This window comes from Sarcophilus harrisii, chromosome X (assembly GCF_902635505.1).
Source record: "Sarcophilus harrisii chromosome X, mSarHar1.11, whole genome shotgun sequence".
NCBI classification, from domain to species: domain Eukaryota; kingdom Metazoa; phylum Chordata; class Mammalia; order Dasyuromorphia; family Dasyuridae; genus Sarcophilus; species Sarcophilus harrisii.
Window position 1 is genome coordinate 58,754,005 of NC_045432.1, and position 27,343 is coordinate 58,781,347.

General features: G+C 42.6%; 2 protein-coding genes across 3 annotated transcripts in view; one reads left to right on the top strand and one right to left on the bottom strand.

Annotated features, from left to right (window-relative positions):
* Positions 1 to 27,010, top strand: part of LOC100927725 (sodium/hydrogen exchanger 2-like) — a 96,963-nt gene extending 69,953 nt beyond the window's left edge. For both annotated transcript variants that reach the window (XM_031944290.1, XM_031944291.1), the window contains exons 11-12: positions 18,658 to 18,724; positions 24,759 to 27,010. In XM_031944290.1, coding sequence (XP_031800150.1) covers positions 18,658 to 18,724; positions 24,759 to 24,892 — 201 coding nt within the window. In that variant the 3' untranslated portion in view covers positions 24,893 to 27,010. The remainder of the gene's footprint in view (positions 1 to 18,657; positions 18,725 to 24,758) is intronic.
* LOC116420176 lies at positions 1,489 to 2,734 on the bottom strand. The gene has a single exon (XM_031944292.1). It carries the CDS (start codon positions 2,637 to 2,639, stop codon positions 2,019 to 2,021), a length of 621 nt encoding a protein of 206 aa, XP_031800152.1. The 5' UTR covers positions 2,640 to 2,734; the 3' UTR covers positions 1,489 to 2,018.
* Positions 27,011 to 27,343: the final 333 nt, after the last annotated feature.

Below are 27,343 nucleotides of genomic sequence, written 5' to 3' on the forward strand. Positions count from 1 at the left end.
TTCTGTATTGTTGTTGTTGTTGTTGTTTTTTAAATCAGCCCCAATAGTTTGGTTGAATACTGCTTTATTAAGCATTAAGTATTAGGTTATGATAATATTAGCCTCTCTTTCATCTTACTTTTCTCATTATTTCTTAGTTGTTATTAGAGACTGAAGGTCTATAGCTTTCCCACACTGGAAGGGCAGAGACTTTTTCCTGGGTCCAAAGCATGGAAGCTTTGATTTGTTCCATTTCCATCCCGAACCAGTGTGCCCCTCTTTAGAGAGGATTGTGGCACCCACTCCTGGAAGCTTGCCTAATTGACTTTGTCCCCTGCAGAATTTCTAAATTCAAGCAGTCCTCTACCCTTGATCTCCCCACTAGCAGGAATCACAGCCTTGTGCCACTACTCCCAACTTCCCTTTAAATTTTATCTTTGGTTTCTCCAGATGAATCTTGTTATTATTTTATCCGATTTTATAAAACATGACCCCTCAGCAGTTTGACTGGTATAACAATAAATAGGCAGATGATTTTAATTAGCAGCATCCATTTTTATTATATTAGCACAGCCCAGCCACTATTTCTCCTCTTCTTTTTCTGTCATATACATCCTTGATATCCTTTCCAAAGAAATCCATTCCCAAATCCACAAAACTAAAGACGAGATCAATAAAAGAGAGAAAGGTTGGAGTGAGTTAGGGAAGCTTCTGGTGAGGATGAACATACACTGATCTTGAGCTAAGGAAGAGCAGAAGAAAGGGCCATTTTGTGTGAGGAGAATTGCATTTGCCGGAAAGGCATGGCAAGTGGCGTGTGTGAACAATAAGGTATAATGCAAAGACCACATGAAAGACCAATAGATATTCTCTTTACAATGACTAACTCTTAGAGGACGCATGTAGAACTTTCACACTTCTCCAGTCCAGAGCTCTGGCATTCCAGTGGTATGGATACCACCCTCTGATGATGCAAGACTCAGCTCTTTGATGACCTGTGTAGCTGTCCCCGAGAGTTCTTGTGGTCAAACACGGAGCGGGGAGCCAGGTTGGCTGTTGGACACGAGAGAGATGGTCCCATCCCCAGGTCCCAGAAGACCTGGCAGAAAGTGAGTTCCATGGGCTTAGCCTTCAAGAACAGTCATGCTGCACCATGATGAGTTACAAAATAGGACTAGAATGCTTAATAGACAGAATTCTTAATAGAATATAATTTTTGCAAGTATTAGCATATAAATACATTATTGAGAACATTCACTTTAAAAGGCAAGATTTTAAAAATCATCACAAAAATTATCTTTGTAAGTAAATTATAGCTGTGTTTCTAACTCTGGAGTTAGAGCATCCCTTCCCTCCCCTTTCCCCCCTTCCTTCTCTCCTCCCCTTTTTTCTCCCCTCTCCCTTTCACTCCTCCTTTTCCTTTCCCTTCCATCCTTCCCCTCTTCTTTCTCCTCTGTTCTTCCTTCTTCCCCTTCTTGGTTTCCCCTTTCCTTCCCCTTCTCCTCCCCTCCCCCGTTCTCTTTCCCCTCCCTTCTCCCCTTCTCCCTTCTCTTCTTCTCCCTCCCCCTTCTCCTTCCTCTCCCCCATCTCCTTTTCCCTCCCTTGCTCCACAAGGACTTAGATACAGTTTTGGGATTATCCCTCAAAATCTTGTGTCTTTTCTCAGGGAAAACATCTGTCTTATTTTTTTAAAAAAAACTCCTTAGCTCATGCCCACATCCAGGGTAACTCTAGAAACTTTAGTATTTGATTGATTTTGCATCTTCCCCTCCTCCAACAAGTGACTTCATTTCCCTACACGCATCTAACAAAGCATTAATGAGAGAAAAGGTTTTCTTTATGCAAGAAAAAGATTGAAAGTATTTGTATCTTAACTCCTAGACAGTAGGAAGACTTCCCCTTCCTCCTCCCCCCCCCCCCTCCCTGCCCCCCCCCCCCATGGTACAATCCTGTCTTATTGTACTCTATTTTTTCATTGCTACCCTACTGAGCTTGGAAGCGCTGGCCCTTGGGGTAGTGCCCTGTTTAGCTTGGGCTTGCTAGGGAGATGACTGTTCACCTTCATCTCCTGGAGCCACAGTGGCCCCATGGCCCATAAAGGGGAGGGTTGGGACATATGGCTCCCCGGTGTTGCCCGATGCTTCGTTGCCGCTCAATTGGGCCATTCCCTGCTGCATCACTTTTCCTTCACCTTGCGGCATCTGGGAACTCTGCTCCTGATTCAGCATCCTCGACTGACGCTGGCCACTTCTTTCCAGGGACCACATGGATGCTGTGCCCTTTAAGCCAGGCCTCTCTCCAGCTCCCGGGGCAGCTGCTCTCTCGGTCCACTGCCAGCTCCTGTCAACTCTTTCCCTCAGGGGCCACATGGATGTAGGAGCCTTCAGCTCAGGCCTCTCTCCAGGTCCCGGGGCAGCTGCTCTCTCGGTCCACTGCCAGCCCCTGTCAGCTCGTTCTCTCAGGGGCCACATGGATGCAGGGGCCTTTAGCTCAGGTCTCTCTCCAGGCCCAAGTGTTCCTTGGCATCTCCATCTCTTCTGGCCCCCTGCTTCTTCCAGGTCTGCATGTGGTTCTGGGTCTCCCCCAGCTCCATCTCCTCTGGGGCTATGTACACGGAGCAGAGGTATCTCCCCTGGCACGCGGGTTGTGGTGCGCCTCATGCTGACTTCACCAAGCCGCTTGCCGCTTTCAGGTCTGTGTGGTGTCTTTCTCGATCTATGTCTCCTGTGGCCCAAATGTTCCCTCTTTTATGGAATCCGTTGTCCTTTTGTGCGTGTGCACCCTGGGGAGGCCCTGGCATGTGAGGGAGGAGGGGCAACCCCACCTCCTCTTGGCCCATGCTTGCTACAGATTAATAATATTTAAGAACCTGCCATGAGGAGAAAATGCAAATAAGCATAGGAATTCTCATTCTAGCCAACAATGCAGTTCAGTCGGATGAGAATTATTGGAATCAAGTAACCTAGGAGAAAGCTTATCACAAACATGTTGTATAACAGTTTTTTTTGGATCCAATGCCAATAATGTTCTTACTGGAACTATGGTGCCTATTCTGATTAATATTGTTTGTCCTGTTCTGGCCTGACTGGGAGTCGCCACTGACTTTGAACTTAAAAGGACAGTAGGAAGGGGTCAGTATATTTAGAAACTCTCAACACCAGGAAAGCATGCTTACAAAAATGATGGACCATTTTCCTCTCTCTCTTTGCTAAATGTGACACTCAGAAGGGAAAGCTAGAATGCCATCGTGTTGGGAGCCTGAAAACCCGGGTTTGAATTTCTCCTTTGCCCACTGACTTCCTGTGAGACTCCGGGAAAGGTCCTTCCACCCCTCAGACCTATGTTGTTCCTTCCTCAGTGACTTCTCAAGTTGTAGGATCATTGATACAGAGCTGTAAGGAACCTTACAACTCATGATTTCTTCTGGAGTAGAGATTGTTTTTCTCCTCTTTCTGTGATGCTAACATGTTTCTCTACTCACTGAAACATCGGGTGGTTCATTTTCATTTGTTCATTCATTCATTCCTTCACTCTCTCATTGTGGTGAGAGCAATATTCTTCCCCTACTGTGGCAAAGCACATTCCCTTTTGTTTGACAGAGAGATTGCAAGTACCTCATTTAATTCCAGTTTCAAACCCAAACTCCCAGGGGATGGGCCGGAGTCAGGCCTGACTTGTAACAGTCATTCAGGAAGCATTTATTAGGCACTTGCCCTGTGAAGAACACGACTTGGGGAGAACTGGGGAGGGAAGTTGTGCCCCTACCTCCTGGAGGTCATGCTCTAGGGAGATTGGGCACTGATGCTACGAATACTGCTGCTGCTCACTATCATGGGATCTCTGCACGGCCGAGTCCCCAAACAAAGGAGGTTTGTGACGTCTGAGGGGAAAGAGCAAAACAGGCCAGGCGTCCAGGAAAGGCGGCCCTGGGGAAAGACAATTTGAATTAGGTTTTAAAGGGCATATGGAAATTCAGCAGGCAGGAAAGGGAAGGGAGGTCATTGCAGGCATTTGCAGCAGTGTGAGCAAAAAAGTCATGAGTCAAGGAGGGAAAGCATTGGCACACTCTTTGGGCAGAGAGTTGTTGTTATTCAGTTGTTTAAGTCATGTCTGATTCTTTGTAACCCCATTTGGAGTTTTCATGGCTGAAATGGCTCGCCATTTCTTTCTCCAGCTCATTTTATGAAGGAGGAAACTGAGGCAGACAGGGTGAAGTGACTTGTCTGTGATCACCCAGCCAGTGAGTGGCCTGAGGCCGGATTGGAGTTCAGGAAGACTCTAGGTCCATCAACTTTATACACACACTCACACCCACCCCCCTCACACCACTTAACAAATTTCATACAGATACATGCACATATGCACACCCTACATATATACAATAACACACATGTGCCACATATACAAACACCATTTCATAAACACACATGTCCACCTCATATATATATATAAATATTTGTGTGTCATATATGGTATATATCTATGTATATAGGTGTGTGTGTATATATATATTTATATATATATATATATATATATATATATATATATATATACCATGCACAACACACAAATGCACACAACACATGCATATATTGGTATATATAAGCACACCCCGAATGTGCACACAACCAATACAAACACACACGGCATGCACACGTGTACGTGAACATACATGTGCACATGCATATACATACACCACACACACCTACCTCAATCCTCAGGAATGGAGAAGGGTTCATGGGGGCAAGGAGCTCCTCTCCTTGCTCCTTCCCTCCCAGTTGGCAGCTTCAGGAAAGTGAGGCACTTAACCTAGATGTTCCCTATCTGCCTGCAGAAGATATTCCTTTTGCCTGATATTTACTGATAAATAAATATCTTTATTTAGCCCTAGGATAGAGAATATTACAGTTTAAATGAAGCATTGCATCTGTTGGGAACAGCATCTGAAAAGGTAGGGCAGTCTAGAGTAACTGGCAAAAGAATTTCTACTTTCTTTAGGAAGCAGAATGGAGGACTTGAAACTTTTGCACAGGAGGGATGTATCAGGGCGATTGAGGGTTGAGGACATCTTAAGGATCATGTAGTACAACCATGTACTTTTACAGATGGGATAATTCAGACCCAGAGACCTGGAGCCAAGCTGGCTTTCTCCTCTTTGCTGATGCAGGGGCCTATGGACCATTGTCTAAGTATGTCTGTGACAACTTCTAAGGGCCATCCAGGTAAAAGTTAGCAGAATGAGGATCCCAGACTAGGCCTTCCCAGTCCAGTGCAGACCTCAGTCTATTTCTGCTCCTCTAGGAGCTGTGTGCCTAGCACTCTGAGCAGTGACCTCTCTGATCTGCTTCCTTAGCTATCGTGACCCTCACACTAGCATGTGACTTTTATTTTGTGGGGCTATACTTCTAAAACTGGAGCGACTAACTCTAAGTGACTGACCCTTAACTGGCTTCCTGCACCAGAGCTAGAATTTATTTCTTTAGCAGAGTAAATATAAGTTCCTTGTCTTCAGACAGAAGGATTATCTTTTTCAGGTAGGTAGGGTTCTTCTAAACTCAGTGCTTCACTTTCCTGAATTCACCATATGGGAAAGAAGGAGCAAGGAGAGGTGCTTCTTGTCCCCCATTGCCAATAGGCATTAGGTATGTCTATGTGGACACACATATATGTTCACATATATATGTGTATATAGTATACATGCATGTGTATTATTTGTGTACGGTGTGTGTTCATCTGTATACGTGTGGGTATGACTTTCAGTAGAATTTTTTTGGCTTGTGCCCAGAAGTCTCTTCCTTTTAGATATGAGTCATTTATTGAGTCCATGGAAAGGCAAAGTTGGGATATGTTGGGATCGGTTTCTTTTGATGAAAGGAGTAAGTGGCTTGTTTTGGACCTAGATTATATTATGGAAGGAAGCCTAGAAATATAGTGGGGAAATGGATGGCTCCCCATCTTCCCTATCACCGTGTTCCTATGAGGCAATGTGTTTTTGGTTTTTGGTTTCTCATTGTCCTAGGCGAGGCACTCTCAGTGCCTGGGAATGATGATCTTAGCTTGGGCCATTGTGACAGGGCCTACTCCTTTGTGCTAAACTGATCGAAAAGGGCATCCCTTGCTGAGTGGCTGTTTTGCACTTTTGAATACATTTAGGAGAGTTGAGCACAAACAAGGACAGGAAAACTGAGAACCAGCTTGGATCCTTGGGGAAAGCTTTCTTCCTGAAGCCTAGGGTTTAGGAACTCCCATCTCAGCCAAATGACTCCCCAGTCTCCTGCTGCCTGCCATCTTTCAGCCATGCCTTTCTGCTGCTGGGCCAAGAGCTCTTTCCCTTTTAAGCTAGTGGGTAAGCTTGGTGCAAATGTGGAGTGTCTTGGCCTCTGTCCAAGGCATCCATTGGCAACTGGGAGGGGTCATGCAGGTACCCAGGCCCACCCCAAAAGTTGGCACTCCGGTTTGAGCTCTGGATTCATCCCAAAAGGTGAAAAGATCTCACTCTTCAACTGATGCTAAAAAACAAGTTCCAAGGGTTGACTAGCTGACTTTTAGCCATCCACAAGAGTCTGAGCCAGCCTAATTACATCCAGTCCCTGAGACACCGTCACTCAGCCTCAGATCTAGCCTAAGGATAATTCCAGTAGATAGCCGTCAGTCTGTTCAACAGAGGATGTCAGTAGCTGTGTCCACATCCTCCCTGGGGGAAAGTGGTCCTGGGTAAAACTTTGCTTCCTCAAATCAATCTGGTTCTTTGGCTCACCCTTCTACCTTCGTACACCTTGGGAAGGTGAGGCCCAAAGAAGTCTGACCCTTTCCACTGGAGACCTGGCATTTGGGGTCTGTTGTAAAAATGGATGAGAATGAAGAACATGTGTATTACAGCAGACCAGAGTGGAGTAGTGCTGAGAGAGGGGTGGGGCCTTTTATGGCCGAAGGCAGTCATGGGTGGAGGCTGAATTGGGCTGATTTTCCCATTGCAGCAATGGAGTCCTAGTGGCAAGGATGGCTCCAGATTGGGAGGCAGGGAAAAAGAACTAGACTTAGAATTGGAGGCTCCAAGTTCAAATCATGTCTCTCTGACTCTTGTTAATGGTGTGACCTTGGACAAGTCACTTCCCTCAGGTTACACCTCATCTGGAAGATGAAAGGCTTGTGTCAGTTGGTCTCCAAGATCCCTTTTAGCTCAAGATCTGCGACTTCCTGCCCACAGATCAAATCTGCTATTTTGGATAATAGATCAATGACAGCATAACTAAATAGATACCTTTTTTTTGCTACTAAGATAATGAAATTTGATCAAGGTTGTTATGGACCATCATGAGCAAAGAAACATTTTTCAAGAGATTTGCCCAGTTGTATCTGCTCTAGGGCCTGTAGACAGTTTAGCTTTTTCCTCTCTTTGCTAGAAAAACCAAAATTAATATCCAACAAAATTTTTGGTTAAAAATAGAGAAATGAATTATGCCTCAGTGAAGGTCGGGAAGGTCAGGATTTATATCCTCCTTGAGATAGAAAAGGGAGTTAATACATTCTGAGGCCTGATTGTATGGGCCACATTCTGAGGCAGGTTCAATATGTTTGGCAGAGGAGGCTTCTGAAGCAAATTCTAGTTGAACACCAATCCAAACAAGATCTATGCAGCATGTACTGTGTGTAAGAGAAAAAGAAGATAGTTGTTGGCCTTCGGGAAGTTCTTTTCTGCTGGGAGGGAGTTGGGAGCAAGGGAATAGGCCATGAAACTGTCTTTCAGCTGCTTCAGTAAGAGTAAGGGAGGGGCTCACTTTCAGTTCCTCATATTAGGTTGGATTTGAGACATCACACAGCTCTGTTCTCGTTTTTACCACCAGATGGAACTATTAGAATTCGATTCACAAGCGACAAATGACAATTCCTAAAGAGCAAGTCCTTCCTACTCAGTGATGGGAGCAGAGAATACAGGGGTCCTTGTTTGCAGGCTCACTGCCCTGATGCCCTGAAATGGGGAGTGGGGTATGTGTGTGTGTGGGGGGTGTATTTTCTAAGGATGGTGTTTTTTAAGAGGCTTGGAATGTGATTTCTCAGAGTGTGCTTCAAGGATCAAGACTGGACAAACCTTGATTTCCAGGCTCTTAATAGGGATTGGGTAAGTTCATGCCCTTGAACTTTGGCATATATGAACACCCAGACTTCTAAGTCATATTAAAGTGAAAATGCCTTAGTGACATGTTCACAATGAGAAAAATTAGGAATTATCACCATTTTAATTAGCTTAGGAAAGTTAATTTTCAGGAAAACTAGCAATCTTTTTAAGAAAAAATGCTTGTGGGGTAAAAACCCTGCTGTGACTTTAATAAAGGCACTGTGCAGTTAATAGATCCGATATGGAAGGTATTAGAACAGTTGTTTTTTTCCCCCTAATTCTCACATCCAGTCATCCATTCAATCAACATATTTCTTAAGTGCCCTCCATATCCAGGGGGCTATGATGGGTGGTGTGGGGGGGACACAAAAAGTACCCAACTGACCTTTGAAACCTTCCACCAAAGGGAAGGCTGCCCACCACCTCCCAGTGCAGCCCAGTCTGCTTTGGGTCAGCACATATTCTCAGTAAAATTATATGTAGTGTTCTGCCATAGATAGGAAGTTAGACTAAGTAACATCTAAAACGCCTTTCTTTCAACTCTGATTCTGTGATTTCCTCTAAAATCCCCTTCTAGTGAAATTCGTATCTATTTTTAGCAAAGATAAATCTGCTCTAGTCAACTCTCTCTTCTTCTATCTCCCTCCCATGCCCTTCAATATAAACACCCTGAGCCTCCAAGTTTCCCTGCTAATTTGAGTTAACAAGCAAGCATTGATTAAGCACCTCCTATGTGCCAGGCATGTTCTAAGCTCTGAAAATACAAAGAAAAGCAAAAACTGTCCCTTTCTCAAGGAGCTCTCAGTTTAACAAAGACAACATTCAAACAGTTATGTGCTGACCATCTCTAGACAGACAATAATGAGCAGAGGGAGGGCACTGGCATTAAGGGGGATCGGGAAAGATGGGATTTCAGAAGGAGGATTTGAGCTGGGCCTTGAAGGAAGCCCGGAGGGAACGCTGAGGAGGGAAAGCATTCCAGGCAGGGGGCACAGCTAGAGTACAGATGCGGGCAAGAGATGAAGTGTGGGCAAAGACTAGCTGGAGGCCAGTGTGGTTGAATGGGGGAGAGCATAGAGGAATAAAGCATGAGAGAGTGGGAGAGATGGACCAGGGCCAGGTCATAAAGGGCTTGAAAAAGCAAAGGGATGATTTCAGCATAGATTCCCAGAAGGGGTAGGGAGCCACTAGCCTTTGTCAAGTAGAGAGGTAAGTAACATGGTCAAACCTGCTCTAGAAAAAGATCACTTGGGCAACTGAGTCAAGGGTAGACTGGAGTAAGGAGAACTCTGAGACAGGAAGACCTCTTAGCAGCTATGGTAAGAATCCGGGCATGAGGTGATGAGGGCCTGCATGGGGCAGGGGAGGTGGGTAGCAGTGTCAGAGGAGAGAAGGGGGTGTGGTCAAGAGATGTTACAAAAGGCTGGGACATGGCAGCTGATTGGTTATAGGGGTTCAGAAGCAGGAGTCAAGGCGACTAGGATCACGATGTCCTTGATAATAATAGAGACACTTGGAAGGCGGGCAGACTTGCGGACAAATGTACTGAATTCTATAGTGTTCATGCTGTACCTGAGATGCCTGTCCTTTTAAGATGACAAAGAGAGAAGTAGACGCACTAGTGTAGTTCCGTAGAGAGAGACTAGGACTGACTACAGAGAGCCATGAGTCATCTGCAGAGACGTGATCATTAGACATATGGTATGATGTCCAATGACAGGCTCACCATATTTGAAGAGGAGGGACCCCTGGTGGACACATAAGGTTAGAGTGTATGATGTGGAGGAAGATCCAACACAGGAGACTGATTTATTGAGTGATCAGACAGGTAAAAAGAGGATAAGGGCAAATCAGTATCAGGAAAATATAGAGCCCAACTTCTTAAACTGTGGGTTGTAACCCCCTATGGAATCTCAGAACTGATCGTGAGGGTCATGAAATTATGATTTCTTATGGGTAAATGTTTGATTTGCATGCCTATTTTATATACCTAGATGCCTGGGGCCATGTAAAAATTTTTTGGGTAAAAAGGGGTCTTGAGTAGAAAAAAATTAAAAAGCCCTGATTTAGAGAAGAGACTATCCAGGAGAAGAAAGTAGTCACCAACAGTATTGAAAGTTGTAGAGAGATTAAGAAGCTTGTCCATTAAGAGTCCATTCATAATTTTAGAGAGAGCAGTTTTGGTTGAATGGGGAAGTTGGGGAGTCAGACTGCAGAGAGTTAAGGAAAAAGTGAAAAGAAAAGAAGGGAAAGAACTGATGGGATTTCCAAGGATTCTTATGGTAAAAGAGAGGAGAGGTAGAGAGGATCAGTGGATGGATGGATGGAGTCTTAGTGTGAAAGAAAGGAGAGGATAGACAGATGGAGGGAGCTAGTAAGAAGTTTTTGAGCGTGGGAAAGGCGTGGGGGGTGAGGAGTGGGGGGAGCAAGGAAGCATGCTGCCAGACTCTTCTGCTCATATTGACAATCCCCAATCCATTGCTCTCTGCAAACATCCCCGGCTTCTTTCCATACACAACTGACCCATCCCTGTTTTCATTCTGTTATAATCCTCCTTCCTTTGCATAAGAAAACACAGAATTTTAACTGGCTGGGACTGAGTAGTTCAAATGAGGGAGAAAGGATGAATGAAGAGCCAGAAGTGTGTATGCCATTAAAAATTTCTACCTTTTTTAGTTTCTTGAATCTTTGATAAATTCATTGTTATTAGAGATCTTTTTTAAAAAAAATTCGAGTCTATTCAAATTAATATGGATTTTTTTCTTACCATTTTGTGATTGGCACATCTCTTAGAATTTGCAGAAGCCTGTAGTCCACCTCTTCGTTTATTTTGAGTCTAGGTAGCACAGCTGTTCTCATACCATTTACCTTGGATTTGGGACAGAGCCTTATTTCATTTTCCTAGATGCCTTAGGTATTGATGTTCTATAAGTGCTTTAGTCTACACAGAGCCCTCAATAATACTAATTGGCATTTCCAGGGCACTTTCCATGCATTATTTCATTTACTCCTCACAGCAATAGGTAATACCTGTTACTATCCCCATTTTTGCAGCTGAATAAATTGAGACTTCAATGATGTGTGTCTGGTCACTAGTCCATAGTGAGCATAAGAGGTAGCACAGCTCTGCTGGTTTCAAATCCATTGGTTTTTCTCCCCCACACACCAGAGCTTCAATCTCACACCAGCTTCTCATGTGATGATCTCATTGACTCCCAAGAGTTCAGTTATCATGTCTTTGCTGATAATTCTCAGATTTCTTTCCAACCCTAACTTCTCTCCTCACTTCCAGTCCTGGTTTTTCCATGTCTTCAAGTGGATGCTCAAAACTGATCTTTCTTCTTGCTACATTCCCTATTACCATCGAGGGAACCACCATGTTTCCAGACACCTGGGCTTTCAACTTAATACCACTCTTGACTCCTCACTCCCACTCACCTCACATATCCATTCTGTGCCCTAATGTAATCTTTCCTTTGCTCTTTTAACCTTCCCAGCATCCTTCATTTGTGTACTTTCTCTTCACTTAGGTCCATCACCCTGGAGCAGGCTCTTTTCACATCTTGCCTTTCCTAATGTAATAGGTTACAGTCTCCCTCCTCACTCTAGTTATCATCAATGCAAATGCCAACTATTAATCTGACCACGTCATTCTGCTTGCCCCTTGTCAGTAAACTCCGGTAGTTCTCTAGTCACAGTCCTCTGGCATTTAAAGCTCCTCTTAAAGTGTCCCCTTCCTAGCTTTCCAATCTTTTATCTTCTCTCTGTGCATTCTGTGATCCAGCTTCATGGGCCATCTTGGTATTCCATGTATATGACACTCCGTTTTCTTTCTCCATGTCTTTGGCTGTTCCTCCTACATGGAATACTTACCATTTTTACCTCTATTATTTCTTCAAAACTCAGCTCAGATACCACCTTCTTTAAGAAGTTTCTTTCAGAACCCTCAACTGCTAGTGACTTCCCTCTAGATTATCTACCAAATACTCTATTTCTATCTTGCATATACCTCGATATTTTTATGTTGTCTCTCCAATTAGAATTTATGCTCCCTGATGGTAAGAATTGTTTTGGCCTTTCTACACATGCCCAGCTTTTAGCAAAGTTCCTGACACATAGTAAGCATTTAATCAATGCTTATCAACTCAACTTAATGACTCAATTTAAAATTGAAATGGACTCTAGAGATCATTAAATACAGCTTCCTCATTTTAAGGAGAAAGAAACTAAGGCCCAGAAATGTGAAAGAATTTGGTGATGGAGCATGGATCTGTCCAAGGTCTTAAGTGATAGAGTCAGCTTCTCTGTCAAAGGTCAGTGTTCTACTATACCATTAGTGACCTCAGGTCTACTAATTTAACCTATATTTCTAATTACTTCTTCTAATTCTTTATCTTCTATATATGTACTGGTAAGTTCTCAGTTTTCTATTATTCTATATCTTTTGCCTTCATTCTCCCTTGCTCCGCTGTGCCCCCCCCCCCCCCCCGGCAACCGTTTTTAATCAGATTCAGTAGGTACTGCTATATTATTAACTCACATTTGTTCCCAGGACTCCCTCAGCCTATAGAAGAGGCCCCATTCTTGCCTTTGGCATGGTTTAGAAATGGAGCAGTGATTTTTGGTTCCCTTGCTTGGATAGTTTTGTGTGTTACATACCAAAGAGTGAATAGAAATGACGCACTGTGGCAGCTGTTGGGGCGACTGACGGAGGGAATGCTAATTATGTTCAATCTTAATGTTCTTTGTTGAAAGGCACTCTAAAGTTACTGACTGCAGATTAGCCTGAGGCATGGACACCTGGCTCTGGCTAGATCGTGTATCTTGATATCAAACCACATGCTATATGAGAAATGGTGTCATAGTGAACTTGTATAGACTATACAACATTTGTTGGGTCCATTCAGGGCAATTGGTCTGTTGCAGACAGGCTTATCAGGGAGATGTGGCTCCATCCACAGTGCTCATACATGCTGATTGTGGTACATTGATGGCAATTCTGTTTGGGTGTTTGTGTGCTGCTTATGCGTGCGTGCCCGGGAAGGCCCATTCTCATTATATGCAAGTTGGATTGTGTCTCTGAATGACCAGCGTCATGGCCTACCTTATGTTATCGTCATTTGTGGACCTGTCTCATGGTCTCTCCTACTGAATCGGGAACCATGTGAGGGCAAGGCCTTGGCCATTTTTTCTTGGTGTTCCTAGTAGTATGTGAACTCATGACTTGTAATTACTATGTGACTTCATAACACATACGTAATGGATATATGGATGTGGATATATATATATATATATATATATATGCATATATGTGTATATATTTATATATGTTGAATGAATGAATTGTTGAAGATAATATCAGTAGAGTTTTGCTAGAATTGGTCCACTCATATGAATCACTCACAGAATGACAGAAGTTTGAAAGCTGACTGGAACCTTAGAGTCCTTCTAGTCCAATCCATGTCTATGAGGAGTCTACATGACATAGTAGTTGACAAGTGGGCCCCACAGGGACCTTGGTGATCATCTTCTAGTCTGACCCTTGCATTTTATGGGTGAAGAAGCAGAGATCCTTTGGACTTCAAGGACTTTACATAATCCCAGTGTTAGAGGGGACCTTTGAGGTCAATATGTACCTAACTGAGAATATCTTCTAATAACAGCTGTGCCCTTTACATTGTATATATTATATTTTGTGAATACTGTCTATACAACACTGAGCATCTCTCATTTGATTCCTACATGGCCTTGTGAAGTAGCCACTCCAGTTATTCTTTTCCCCTGTTGTATACTCTGTGGTACCACAGCTCACTTGGGGCAGAGCCACATTTGACCCAAGTATCCCTCACCTCCAGGTCCACTACCCTGGTCACTAGTCCACTCTGCCTTTTTAAATAATATCCCCATCAAATGTCCTCCAGCCATCTGTGAAAACTGCAGATGAGGCAGAGCCACTGGTCCAGAGACAGTGTTGGCTGATGAACTTCCGTGTTAGGAAGTTCTTTTTGCCCCAATCTAAATATGGCTCTTTATAGCTTATCCCTTCTGCTCATGGGTCTGTGATCAGAGATAGGACAGAACAAGGATAATCCCTCTTTCTTATGGCAGCTGTTCAGATGCATGACGGCAGCTGTCATGCCCCTGCTAAGTCTTCTCCATGTTAAACATCTCCAGCTCATTCTAGCATTCTTCATACAGGAGAATCTTCTCACTTTCCCAATGCCTCCTCTCTGGATTGTTCCACGCGCTCCCTAAAATGTGCTGCCCAGAGCTGATCATGGTATCTGGGCATTGGCCTGATCAGCGGCATTATCGACACCCTAGTTCTAGGCATTCTGCTTCTCCTAATGCAGCCTAGCTTCTCCTTGCCTTTTGTGGTATTTTCTCACACACTGAGATTTGTAGTATTGAAGTGGAGAAGAGGTTCTATAGAGCATAAATAGTGGAGGGCAGAATAAAGCTAATGTTTCTGCCCCACTCCAGTCCTTCAGATACCCTGCTTGTGGTAATAAATACATAAATGCTTACCAAATGAAATAGAAGGGAATCCAGTGCCTTCTGTATTCCTAACCTTTAAAAACACATGTTAAGGTTTCAAGAAGTTCAGGATCATCATGTGTTAGGCACTGATAGCACTGCACAGAAGAATTAGATGCTCCCCGAGGACTGGAAGATCTGGAATCGGACTTGTGGAGAAACAGGAGCTGGGGCCATTTTCCCAGAAAGCTGTGTTCAGGGATGGAGTAGAAAAGCAGGAGATAATTCACTAAGATGCATTTAAGATGGAGATGGGCTGTCTGAAGGGGCAAGTGTGCCTTGCTGTTGTCCTGTTCTGAGAGTGTTCATGGGGCCTCTGACATACAGTCAAGAAAACATCTTGCTAATTGATTTCTGTAAAAAGCCATAGGCCTGGAGCCCCCTGCCAAGCTTAAACAGCCAAGGGAATGTTCCATTTCAAATATTTGAAGGGCTTTCATGTGAAAGAGGATTAGCTTTGTTCCACTTGGTCTCTGAGGGCAGACACAAGGGCACTGAGGAGAAGGTGCAGGGAAACACATTGAGGTGTGGTCAAACTTTCCCTCTGTGCAGTGTACCAGAAGAGAACAGTTTCCTGCCCCCTAGAGATCCTCAATAAAAGACTGACCAACCCCTCGTTTGGTCTACTATTGAGAAGATCTTATCAGGGAGGAATTATTAGATGGCTTCTGAGATCCTTTCCAACTCAGAGAATCTGTGATCCTAGAAATTAATGTGTCTTGTTTACCCACAATAACCAAATGATCGTACCAGCTAGATGTTCTAGCAAAAGTAGTTTCTGGAAATGACCAGGCGAGAAGCAGTAAACTTATTGGGACTTGATTAAACAATATCACATGGTCGCTTCAGTGGGTGGTTATAAAAACATCATTGGGAACACTAAAAGCTCTTGTTTATTTTGGGGATAAGACTTCATTCTAGGTGAGCCAGTGTAAGGTACCTGCATATCATGGGAATCCTTTATTTTGTGATTCAATTTCATGAAATTCTTTGTGAATGAGATACACTTTCTGGGACAAGAAATGATACTAAATTACTTGTCATTTTTTACCTTCTCCCTCCCCTTAACTCATGAGAAATATCTTTCTTTGAAGATGAACTTTTCTCATGTTTTTTTCTTTCTCAAATTGTGTGACCCTGTTTTCTCATGAGAGAAGAAGAAAATCACAGAAACATTATTTGGATCAGCCCTCTAGTAACTTCTTTTTGAGACCCAAAGTACTGACATACCTGCTTTCTGACTCATTCAATAACACTTAGCAGCATTTTAGGGCCTTATTTAAGGTTGTGGCACAGGCCAAAATGATGCTGACTGGTTTACGTTGAAATTTGTCTCTGTCCTATGTCTTTTCATTGATTCCTATAGATATGTTTTCTGGCATTGCTTTTGTCCCTACCTTTAGACTGTGATTAAAAAATTTATGTTTGCCATGATATCCCTTGATCACATTCTAGGACCCGAGATGCACGTGGAAGATCCGTGTCTGACAAGTTGGGGCTGGTTGCAGAGACCCTTCTCTTGGGGAATGCTATCATGCACCATTAATGGTGTTCAAATAGAACCAATGGAGCATTTGCTCATTGACAGGGCCAGTTTCACTCATATCTCTAGAATTTAGAAAAAGTGCTTTGCACATGATAAACATTTAGTAAAAGGTTGATGAATTGAATTGAACTCATTAGCTCACAGAGCAAGATATCTCTGAGTGCGTCTTTCTCCAGACCTTACTGATTTGGGAATCTTGAGGCATGGACTTCTGACTTCAGATCTTGGGCATGGAAAAATCATGGACTTTTAGCTATGATGGCAGGGATTGAGAGGAAAGTGACTCCTAGAAGGTTTTTCTTGACCTGTGTGTTTCAGTGAGATGAGAGTGAAAAGATTTGGGTTTGAATTCTCATTCTGACAGGATCCATGGATCCATCAGCCAGTCACTTTCCCACTTTGGTACCATGTTCTCTCGAAATCTGTAAAATAGAGTTGATAGTACACATTGACTACCTCAAAAACCCTGCATATGAAGTGCCCACCTCTGTTCGATAGCGTCATATCTCTCTTCCCTTTCCTGGCTGAAGTTCTTGAGAAGGCTGTATTTTTAATCATTACTTTCATTTCTTCTCCTGTCATTCTATTTTAAACCTTCTGACTTGCGACTTCATCATTCCACCAAAACTACTCTCTCCAAAGTTAGCGATGATCTCTCACTTAACAACTCCAATGGCTTTTTCTCAGTCTTTGTCCTTCTTGACTTCTCTGCTGCTTTGGTCAGTATCAATCACCCGCTTCTCCTAGATATTAATTTTGCTTGAGTTTTTGTGACACTGATGTCTTCTGGTTCTCTGCTCTTCAGTTTTCTTTTCTGACTCTTCCCACCAACAGTGAGTGTTCCCCAAGGCTCAATCCTGGGCTCTCTTCTCTTTTCTGTATGCTATCTCACTAGACCTTATCAGCCTCCATGGATTTAATTATCATCTTAGTCTCAAATCTATTTATCCATCCCTAACTTCCTGCCTGATCTCTAGTCTCCCATTACCAATTGCCTAGTGCATATCTTGAATTTAACATATACAAAATGGAATTCATGATCTCTCATTTCAGATGCCCTCCTCTGCCTAATGTCCCCGTTGCTGTTGAGGTCTCCATTATTCTCCTTGTCACTCAGGCTAACAACCTGGGCGTCATCCTCAACTTCTCAGTCTCTCTCACCTCACTTCAGTTTGATCACTTGGCAAGTCCTGATCTTTCTACCTTTCTAATTTCTCCTCTGTGTACCCCCTTCTCTCTTTTGACACTGCCAACACCCTGACTAAGGCCTTCATTACCTTTCCTGTAGACTACTTAGTAGGTGAATGCTTGATTTTCCTGCCTCTAGTCTCTCTTCCCTCCAATGCATATTCCTTTAATCATGCTAAAGTGCAGTTCTGACTATCTGACTGCCCTCCCACCCCATTCAACCCACTCTGGTGGTTCCAGGATTAAATCTGAAATCTTGTTTGGCTTTTAAAGTTCTTTTTAATGTAATCCCCTCCTATCTTTCTAGTCTTCTTACATGTTACTCTCAGCTACACACTCTGGACTCCAAACTGCTCTTCCTCAAAGATACTCCATCACTTGCTTCTGGGCCTTTTTTTTTTTTTTTTTTTTTTTTTTTTTTACTAGTTGTCCTTCATGCCTAGAACTCTTTTTTCCCCCTTGACTCTCTTTTCTAAAATCCCACCTTGTACAAGGCTCATTTTTTGATTTCTTTGATGCCGGTATCTTTCCCCCCAAGATTAACTCCCATTTAGTCCAACTATATCTCATCTGAATGTAGTTGTTTGCATATTGCCTCCCTTATTAGACTGTGAGGTCCTTGAGAGCAGATGAATATTTTTTTTGCTTTTCCTTGTATCAACAGCCCTTATCACAGTGCTTGACAAATAAGAAGCCCTTAATAAATTCTCACTGATGTGTTGACTTCATTTGTGAGCAAATTGGAGAGTGCTATAGAAAAGTTAAATAAGATGATGATAATCGTTGACCTATATAGCTGCTGCTTACCAAGTACCTCAAAGAGTTTTGTGCTATGATTTTTTCCTAACACAATAATTTGCTAAGAAAAATAAAGGATGAAATTGAGCTTTCCACCACCAAGAACAGAGAGACAAGAGTTCCTCAGTTTACGCCCCTGCCTTCCACTCAAACAGATGATGTCTTTAATTTAGTTAAACTCTTTTCCAGTTGATAGCCTCTTGGACCCACTGGATCACTGGTGTTCGCTCATACTCATGGAATTCAGAAGAATTCATTTTGAAGAATGAGCGATAGATTTTCATACTCTTGTTCCTAGATATTTATGTATTGTTCTTTGGGGTCTTTCGAGAGGTAATATCTTATCTTAGGGGCTTATATTTCAAAGAAACTCTGACTAAGAAATAAAAATGGGGGGAACTATTTGTTTTGTTTCAAATGTCATAGAAGCAGAATCAATGATTTGTGTGCCATCTTTGGGAGAAGAATCATTCATGCTCTTTGTTCTTCCTAGAAAGCTGCGGGATTCTTAGCTCATCAGAGTTACCAAATGAAGTCAAAGCGGTGCCAGTCTCTTACTGGTAAGTTGTAAGACCTCTAACTAGAGCTGTTTCCTATCTCCCTTTTCTCTCTCTGGGTTTCCCCATCAGCCCCTCCAGCTGCTTGGGTCCATTGTCTTAAGACATTCTAAGGCACTGACCCATCAGTTTTCTTGACACATTATGCTAGCTATCATAAACTTCAGAAGTGATAATAAATGGACTAGCATAGAACTTTATTTAAACACCTTGTCTTTTGGGTTGTTGCTTTTTTTTTTTTTTTTTTTTTTTGCTTGATCACATTTGTCTCATCACCTGTTCCTCTCAATCTCTTAGTTTGGTTGAGACATTTGTGTATTTAGCATTTTAGGTGAATGACTTTTTGTGATAAAACATAGTGCTAATAAGCCTCAAGTCATGAGTTGTGGACCAAGAAGCATTACTTTGTGCTCTGGCCACAGAATACCCCCCAAACTCTTGGGCTGTTGTCTTATTGTCCACATGCTATTGGTCTCAAAGGATCCTGGTTAAGATACTGGATGGATCAATAAAGCTGTTGTTATGTCAGTATTTCACAGACCTGTGATTTCATCAGTGAGACCACCACTTCTGCTCACAAAGAGCAAAACCCCACCATGCCTTAATAGAGGGCCTTCATGAAGCACTACAGACAAAAATAAAGGAATCATCCCCATGGGTCAACCTGGTTATGCTTCTTCATGCTTTGCTAGGCTGGCCTTAGGTGACAGAATGCTAGATTATGATGTCCCTTCCATTACCAGGCCCTCCTTAAAGCCTGTCCAGGTTTGTGTGTAGCTCTCAGGGATCTGGACTCACTTCTAGACCACAGTGCCTGAATCTTTGGAAGAGGGCATCAGTGGAGGATTCCTGTGAAGGAGGATGTCAGTAGAGGAAGAAACTAGCACTGCTTTGGGAAAACAAATAAAAATTCATGCTTGACTGAGGGGGTCAGGAATAGTATCTTTGTATAGGAAGATGAGTGTTGTACAAAGAACTACTTGAATGGTGACATGTCTGAACAATCAGTGAATGTCTTTTCACTTGGCAAAAGTGTTATCTATATAAAACATATCCTCTGACTTCAGCGTGTTTCTAGTACCGTCAACAGTGGACACTGTGTTAACAAATAGATTGATAAACTGTCTTTATTCTGGTATTTAATTGTTTTTTTTAGCTTTCTAATTTTCAAAACATATACATAGTTTTCAACATTTCCCCTTGCAAAACCTTGTGTTCCAAATTTTTTCTTCCTCCTTTCCCCCCACCTCCTCCCTTAGGTGGTAAGCAATCCAATATATGTTAAACATGTGCAATTCTTCTACATTATCTCCACAATTATCGTGTTGCTCAAAAAAAAATCAGAGCAAAAAGCAAAAAAAAATGAGAAAGAAAACAAAAAGCAAGTGAATTAACAACAGCAACAAAAGTGAAGATACTTTGTTGTGATCCACATTCAGTCCCACAGTCCTCTCTCTGGATGCTCTTTTTATCATAAGACTATTGGAATTGGCCTGAATGACTCATTGAAAAGAGCCCAGAACTGATCATCACACAATCTTCTTGTTGCCATGTACAATGATCTCCAGGTTCTGCCCATTTCACTCAGCATCAGTTTATGCAAGTCTCTCTAGGCTGCTCTGAAATCATCCTGCTGATCGTTTCTTACAGAACATTCATATACCATAACTGATTCAGCCATTTTTCCAACTGATGGGCATCCATTCAGTTTCCAGTTTCTAGCCACTATACACAGGGCTGCCACAAATACTTATGCACATGTGGGTCCTTTTCCCTTTCTATGATTTCTTTGGGATGCAGGCCCAGTAAAGACACTGATGGATCAAAGGGTGTACACAGTTTGACAGCCCTTTGGGTGTAGTTCAATAGGGCATTGCTCTCCAGAATAGTTGGATCAGTTCACAGCTCCACCAACAATGTATCAGTGTCCCTCCAACATTTATCATCTTTTTTTGTCACCTTAGCCAGTCTGAGAGGTGCGTAGTGGTTTCAACCTGGCATGCCTTTTGTATCTATGTGGTGCAGTAGATGGAGTGTTGGGCTTGGAGTCTGGAAGACATCTTCCTGAATTCAAATCCAATTTTAGATGCTTTCTAACTCTGTGACTTTGGACAAGTCACTTCACCCTGTTTATCTCAGTTTCCTCATCTATAAAATGAGCTGGAGAAGGAAATGGCAAACCGTTACCAAGAAAGGTCTAGGTTCTGTCCACAAACAAAGTGTCATTTAGGATTTTTCCTCTTCTAGGTATTCATGTTTAGAGTTTCTGAGAAAACAAAATGAATAAACTAGGTGGCACGATGGATAGAGTGCTGGAAATGGAATCAAGAAGATCCGAGTTTAATTGTGCTTCTTACTACAACAGATGTTAAATGGGGGGGGGGGGAGAACAACATTCCCTATCTTACAGGGCTGTTATAAAGCTCAAATGAGATAAAAATGCTTTGTAAAACCCCATAGTACTCTATAAATATCAGTTATAACTGTCATTACTCCATGTCGGACGTGGCACCAGGACTGTACTTTGAAGGAAGCTAGGATTCCCAAGGGGCAGAGGAGTGGAGGGAGGGCATTCCAGTCTATGGGGCCACCAGCCACCTGTGCGAAAGCCCCGAGACCATTTCTGGGGAATGTCCAGTAGACACATTGGGCTCCATCCCAGCTACCAGAGCATTGTTCTTTCTCTCTGTACTGCTCTCAAAAGAATTCTTTCCAGCCTGAAGTCATTTAAACAGCTGTGAATTTGTTCTCCTTCTACCAGAAACCTTAAACACATGGAGACAATCGATAGATAAATGGGTTATGATATTAAATTTTCTCTCAAACTTTTCACTAACCAGGAGGCAACAGAAAGCAAATGGCGACCTCTCACCTTGTCCTTCTCACCTCTCATGTGAAGAGACCTGGGAAGCTTCACCTTCTTGTCAGCTAACACTATTCCTTCTGCCTCTTGGCAATATCTCGGCAGGGGATTCTTTCCTGATGAGCCGTTTCAGGTGGGAGAGGATCCCTGGGGTGCCAAAGGGGGCCCAGAAATGTGGAATGGGAAAGCGGTGCCTGCAACAAAGTGTTCTCACAGCCCTTCCATGACTAACGTTGGAAAGATGGACTCAGGAAGCTTTCTCTACACCAGTGAACTCTTGGGTTAGAGATAACTCTCTTTAATATAAAGAAATAGAAGAGATGAAGTAGGTGGTAGATCAAGGAGAATCCCCGTCCTCCACCCATTATTTTCTTGTTTACGTTCCCTACATAATGCGGGTCTTATCTTATGTGATATATCTTACATGGTAATATAATCTTACATCCTTGCCAAAGGTATGAGAGATGAAAAGGCAGGTGTTCACAAATTGATATTCTGAAGTGAACCACTTCTCCAGTCACGTGGTTGGCCAAAAGAGGTACAGGACACACGTTCCCATTGTGCTGATTGTTTGTTGATTGTAAAAAGGCATTGAATTTGGTGAGGCACAGTGCTGCCTTAAAGGACCTCTTACAACAGGCTGCCTCTCATGCAGATGGCAGATTCCTTGAAAGATATCCAAGAGAGCTTACTGTTTTTGACCATTCTCAGATCATTAATATCAAACAAGGCATAAAACAGGGAAACATGCTCACCAGAGGGATTTACCACCTTCGTGGAAAATGTCCAGGTCGGTGTCTAAATGGAAGATGGATTCCTGGTTGATGGTGGGATCGTTCAGCTGTGCTTATTTGAGGATGACATTATACTGTTTGTATCCGTCTGAGAACGTTGTAGTGACCTTTAAAGGAGATCTACAATCACTCCAAAGGAGTTCAGTCTTATTATCCACATGGGAAAGCCAGGTAGAAAAACAATTTCTCTGATATACAACTGTATGAATAACTCATAGAACTAATCCATTGGTATGCATATAATGTGTATGTATAAGTATATATACTAATGTAACATACATACATCCATATGCACACACGTATGTGTGTGTGTTGGTGGTCTTCACTTCTGTCCAACTCTTTGTGTCCCTGAATGGGATTTTCTTGGCACAGATACTTGAACGCTTTGCTATTTGCTTCTCCAGTGGGTTAAGGAAAACGGAGTTTTAAGTGACTTAGCCAGAGTCACACAGCAAGTAAGTGTCTGAGGCCATATTTGAACTCAGCTTTTCCTGACTACAGGCCCAGTGCTCTATCCATTGAGTCACCTAGCTGCCACATGTATGTATGTATGCATTCATGCATGTATGTATGTGCACGAGTGCATGCACATATGTATATGTGTCTGCACATGATACATGTCTGTATGTGAATATACATAACAGAGTGAAAGAGCAAGAGAGGGAGAGGGAGAGCACAATATTGTGGATGGTTAATTAGTTTGACCCACAATTAGATAGGAAGAAGAGAGTGTACTGAATGAATTGCCTTGTAGAAGGTATGGACTGCTTTTAATAATCTCATACTTCTCTCTATTTTTATAACATCAGTATTCTTTTGCCACTGCTGTGTGGGAGTAAATTGTGGAATATCACAGGTTCCAAAGAATTAAAATTGTAGGTGACCCAAAGGGCTATGGAAAGCTATGTAGTGAATGTGAGCTTTTAAGAAGTGCACATGTAAGGTGTCACTCAGAAAATAGCCAGAGAGATAAAGAGACAAGGAGATGGACCAGCTATGTGGTAAGAGACAAGGATAACCAATATCCCTTTGCCAGCATGTCCCTTTGGCAATTTCAAAAGACCTAGAAGAAGGTCCCTATATGACTGGTGACTCAATCTTCTATAGAATATTTAGTAGAAGACAGACAAAAATTGTCTTTGAGGAGTTATAGGCAGCTAGGCGGCAGTGCAGTAGAGTTTCAGGGCTGGAGTTAGGACCTAAGTTCAAATCTGGCCTGAGACACCAGCTGTGTGACCCTAGACAAGTCCCTTCACCCTGTTTGCCTCAATTTCTCATCTCTAAAATGAGGATAACAGTAGCACCCATCTCTTGGGGTTGTTTTGTTGTGAAGATGAAAAGAACATAGCGGTTATAAAGTCCTTAGCATAATGCCTGGCACATAGGTGCTATTTATGTTGACTTTTAGTAGTAGTAGTAGTAGTGGTAATAGGAGTAGGAGTTTGGATGGGCTGCAGTTTGTACCAGTAGAGGTGGCATTCTCTGCAATCTTGGATCCTGCAAAGGATATAAGTATAATGTTGCTCAAACACTACTTTTCTCACAACCCCATTAGGCTGTTATATGAATGATCCTGTATTATCTCCTACAGGGTAGGTGAGAGTGCGATATGCAGATTTATTGATTCCCAATAGGCAGTTGTACTGTTCTGTGGTTCCTGAGGAGCCCTTGCAAAGCCATACGCTCTCCTCAGATGAATGACTTATTTCAGGTCCTATGAACCGCTCATCAGGGTTTGGTGGTGGTGTTTGTTACTGTTGGGATTTCTTTCCAGGCCCTGAAAAAACAGCTTTGGAAACTCTTTAGAGGCTCATCTGTTTTTAGCAGGATTTCTTTTGTAGGGACTCCAAGTACTCTATGGTCATTTCTTCCATCATCTTTTTGAGCATGATCCAGAGGCGGGGCTCCCTTGGACTGATGGCAAAAGAACTAGAGTTCCATGCTTCTTGGTCAATAGCAGTTCGGGCAGCTGTTTTTCTGTCCTTGACATGCTTTTGCCACAGTTATTGTATTCTCTCCTACCTGGGAAAAGAAAGAAGTACCTTTCCCTTCTCCTGTCTAAGCCCCAGCTAGGTACAGTTGGCAAAATGAAGAGATCTCAGAGGCTTAATGGCAGGAATATGTTAGCTGCCAGTGCAATGGGCTGCCTTCAGAAGAGACTGTAGGCTTCCTGCCACTGGAGGTCTTCAAGCAAAGGCTTATGACTGCTTGCCAGGGATATTTAGAAAAGTGTGGACTTGGGTTGAGTTCAATGACCTCTGAGGTCTCTTGCACCACTGAGATGCTATGATCTCTTCCAGACTTGCTCTCACTCATTATCATTGTAGGACAGACTTAAGAACAGCAGTTCTAATGGGTGTCCCTTTCCTCTGCTTTCCAGTAGGGGATCCTAGAGCAGTTCCTGAGGTGAAATGCAGCCGATCCAAGTCAGCTTGTCACATCACTCCTCTCAAGCTCAGCGGCATGAAATGGGTTGATGAAGAAGAAACAGACCAAGAAGAGCAAAGATTATAAGAATCAAGATTTGGGATCGCCTTTGGTGCCACGAACCTGTCACTTACACCCAATTATGCAGCATATAGTCTTTTTTTTTTGTAGGAATAAGGACAGGATTTGTAATTTCACCAAGCATATGGAAACTTCTTTCACTGATGCAGGGTGACAACTTCTCTGTAACTTAGAAAGTTATATTAAAAATAAAATAAGAAATTGAAGCTAACAAGAAGACATTCACATAGATGTAGTTGGCTACATCTGTAGGAAAATGACATCATGAGCCTTCCCTGCAGTTGCCAGTCCCGAAAAGCCCCTATCTCTGCTACTCAGCTTCACTTGGACCTTTATTGGAATCCAGTATTCCATTTCAAAATTTCAAAAATATTTAATCTGACAGAAAGAGCTCAGAAAAGACTTGAGGAAATTTGAAAATTTGAAAAATAAAAACTACAGAGAAAAGGTCAGTGAGATTCCTTGAAGGCAAGAGAACTGAAGTGTGTTCTGAACTTACGGTAAAGAAAAGGATATTCTCAATATTCTATGACAATCAGGGGAATGCATGCCATTTAAAACAAAACTTCTTAAACTGTGGGTTGTGACCCCTCTATGAGGTTGCATAACTGAATGTGGACGTTGCAAAATTAGGATATTATCAGTAAATATTTGTATACCTACATACCCAGGGTCGCATTTTCTCAGGTGAAAATGTAGGAAAAGTCACAGTGTTGTTGAAGAAATACTATGGTGTTGGAGTCCGGAAAGACCTGGGTCCATCTTGTCTTTGATATTTCTTGGCTTTGAATTCATGTTGTTTCCTTACCAACCACTCTTCCTTTAATGAGGGTAACCTCCCTTCCATGGCTGCTGTAATGTCAGAATCACAAAAACAATTAGGATATTATAATGGCCCAGCATTGCTAAGCACAGACTAGGATCTGCTGGCCTGGATACTTTCCAGGTTATGTTAGAAACACACTGTTGGAGGTTGCCTTGGGCTTGAGAAGTAAGCCTGAAATACCATGGCCAGGATGGTTCAGAAGACTGAGGGCTGAGAACACAGCTGGAGCATCTTATTTTAAGTCCTCTCTCTCTGGCACTCACCAGTTTGTGGCCTTGGGCAAGGTACCTTACCTCTTCTGAGAAATGAGGGGACTGGATGAGGTGACATTGGAAGTCTCTTCCATCTGTGGAATGACCTCTAAATGATCTCTCCATCTCCATCCTTCCATGAGGTGCTTTGTCTTCCTCTACCTTTAGCTTCACTGTATGTATAGCTATACATGGTCCCCATCTGGGGGAAACTTTAGCCAAAGCATGTTTGATTCAAACATCTTCATTGTATAATGTCATCATCAAAACCCGGCTTCTCTTTCGCCCACTGCATTATTCCTCCTTTTAATCATCACCTGTGATCATCTGAATCAAGTTCCCTAAAGAAGACTCATCCAAGAGGAGTCCCCTTTGTCTTCTCCTATGGCGTCAGCGAGGCGCCAAATCTGTTACTGTAGGGGACATGGTGTGATAGAATGGAGAAAGGGCCTGGCCTCTAAGTTCAAACTATTCCTTCTCCCCTTGTTAACTATTTGGTTTTGCTTCTCTAAACCTCAGTTTTTCCATGTGTACAATGTGGAGTTTGGGCTGAGGTCCCTTCCAACTCTAATTCCGAGTCAACCGAACTATGGGCCTGACTTCTCAGTTTGAGTCTTGGCAGGATTGACAGGGATGGCAAGGACTGGCTGCAAATGGATTTTTTTCTTTTCCAAATCATGAATTTCCAGAGTGGGAAAGGAAGAAGAGAAGTTTGTGTTGCTCATCACCGACCTCTGTCGCCAATCTAGGACACAACTCATTTTACAAATGAGGAAACTGAGGCCCTGGATGATTGTTCTTGGAAGTGGTAGAGTTGGGGTTTAAACTAGGTCTTGCTACTACAGCCTAATTTTCCTTTTCACTGTCCTCGTCAGAATTGTAAGAGTGTGAGTACTCTCTCTTCTGGCCTGTATGCTTTGCCTTGATTTCCTCTGGTCTCTTTTATCCAGCCAGGGATGGATATTAACAGTTTTTAGATGGTTTTCTTTTTTTCTATTTTTTTTTTTACAATGAGCAGAATTACATAGTGAATAGAGTGCTAGATTTGGCGTCAAGAAGACCTGAGTTCAAATCCTGTTTTGAATACCAGTATTACCCTGGGCAAGTCATTTATGTAATTTCAATATGCCTCGGCCAACTTTCCAGGTCTTATTATATTCTGCTTTGTTTGATGGGAGTTACCTAAATAGATAAAATCACAAATTCTTCATGTATTTGGATTATTTTTTGTACCACTTTAATCACTCCATCCCCCTGCCTTTCCTCCTTTGTAACACAGAAAATCATTTCTACAAAACAAACCTTCATAGTGAATGTGTCCAACAGCGTAGCCAATGTTCTGTACCTCCAATCTACCTAGAAGAGAGAAATGCATCTCTT

Bases quoted from the DNA above. Each gene is read 5' to 3' on its own strand.
- LOC116420176 (XM_031944292.1), bottom strand. From the start codon at position 2,639: ATGAGGCGCACCACAACCCGCGTGCCAGGGGAGATACCTCTGCTCCGT.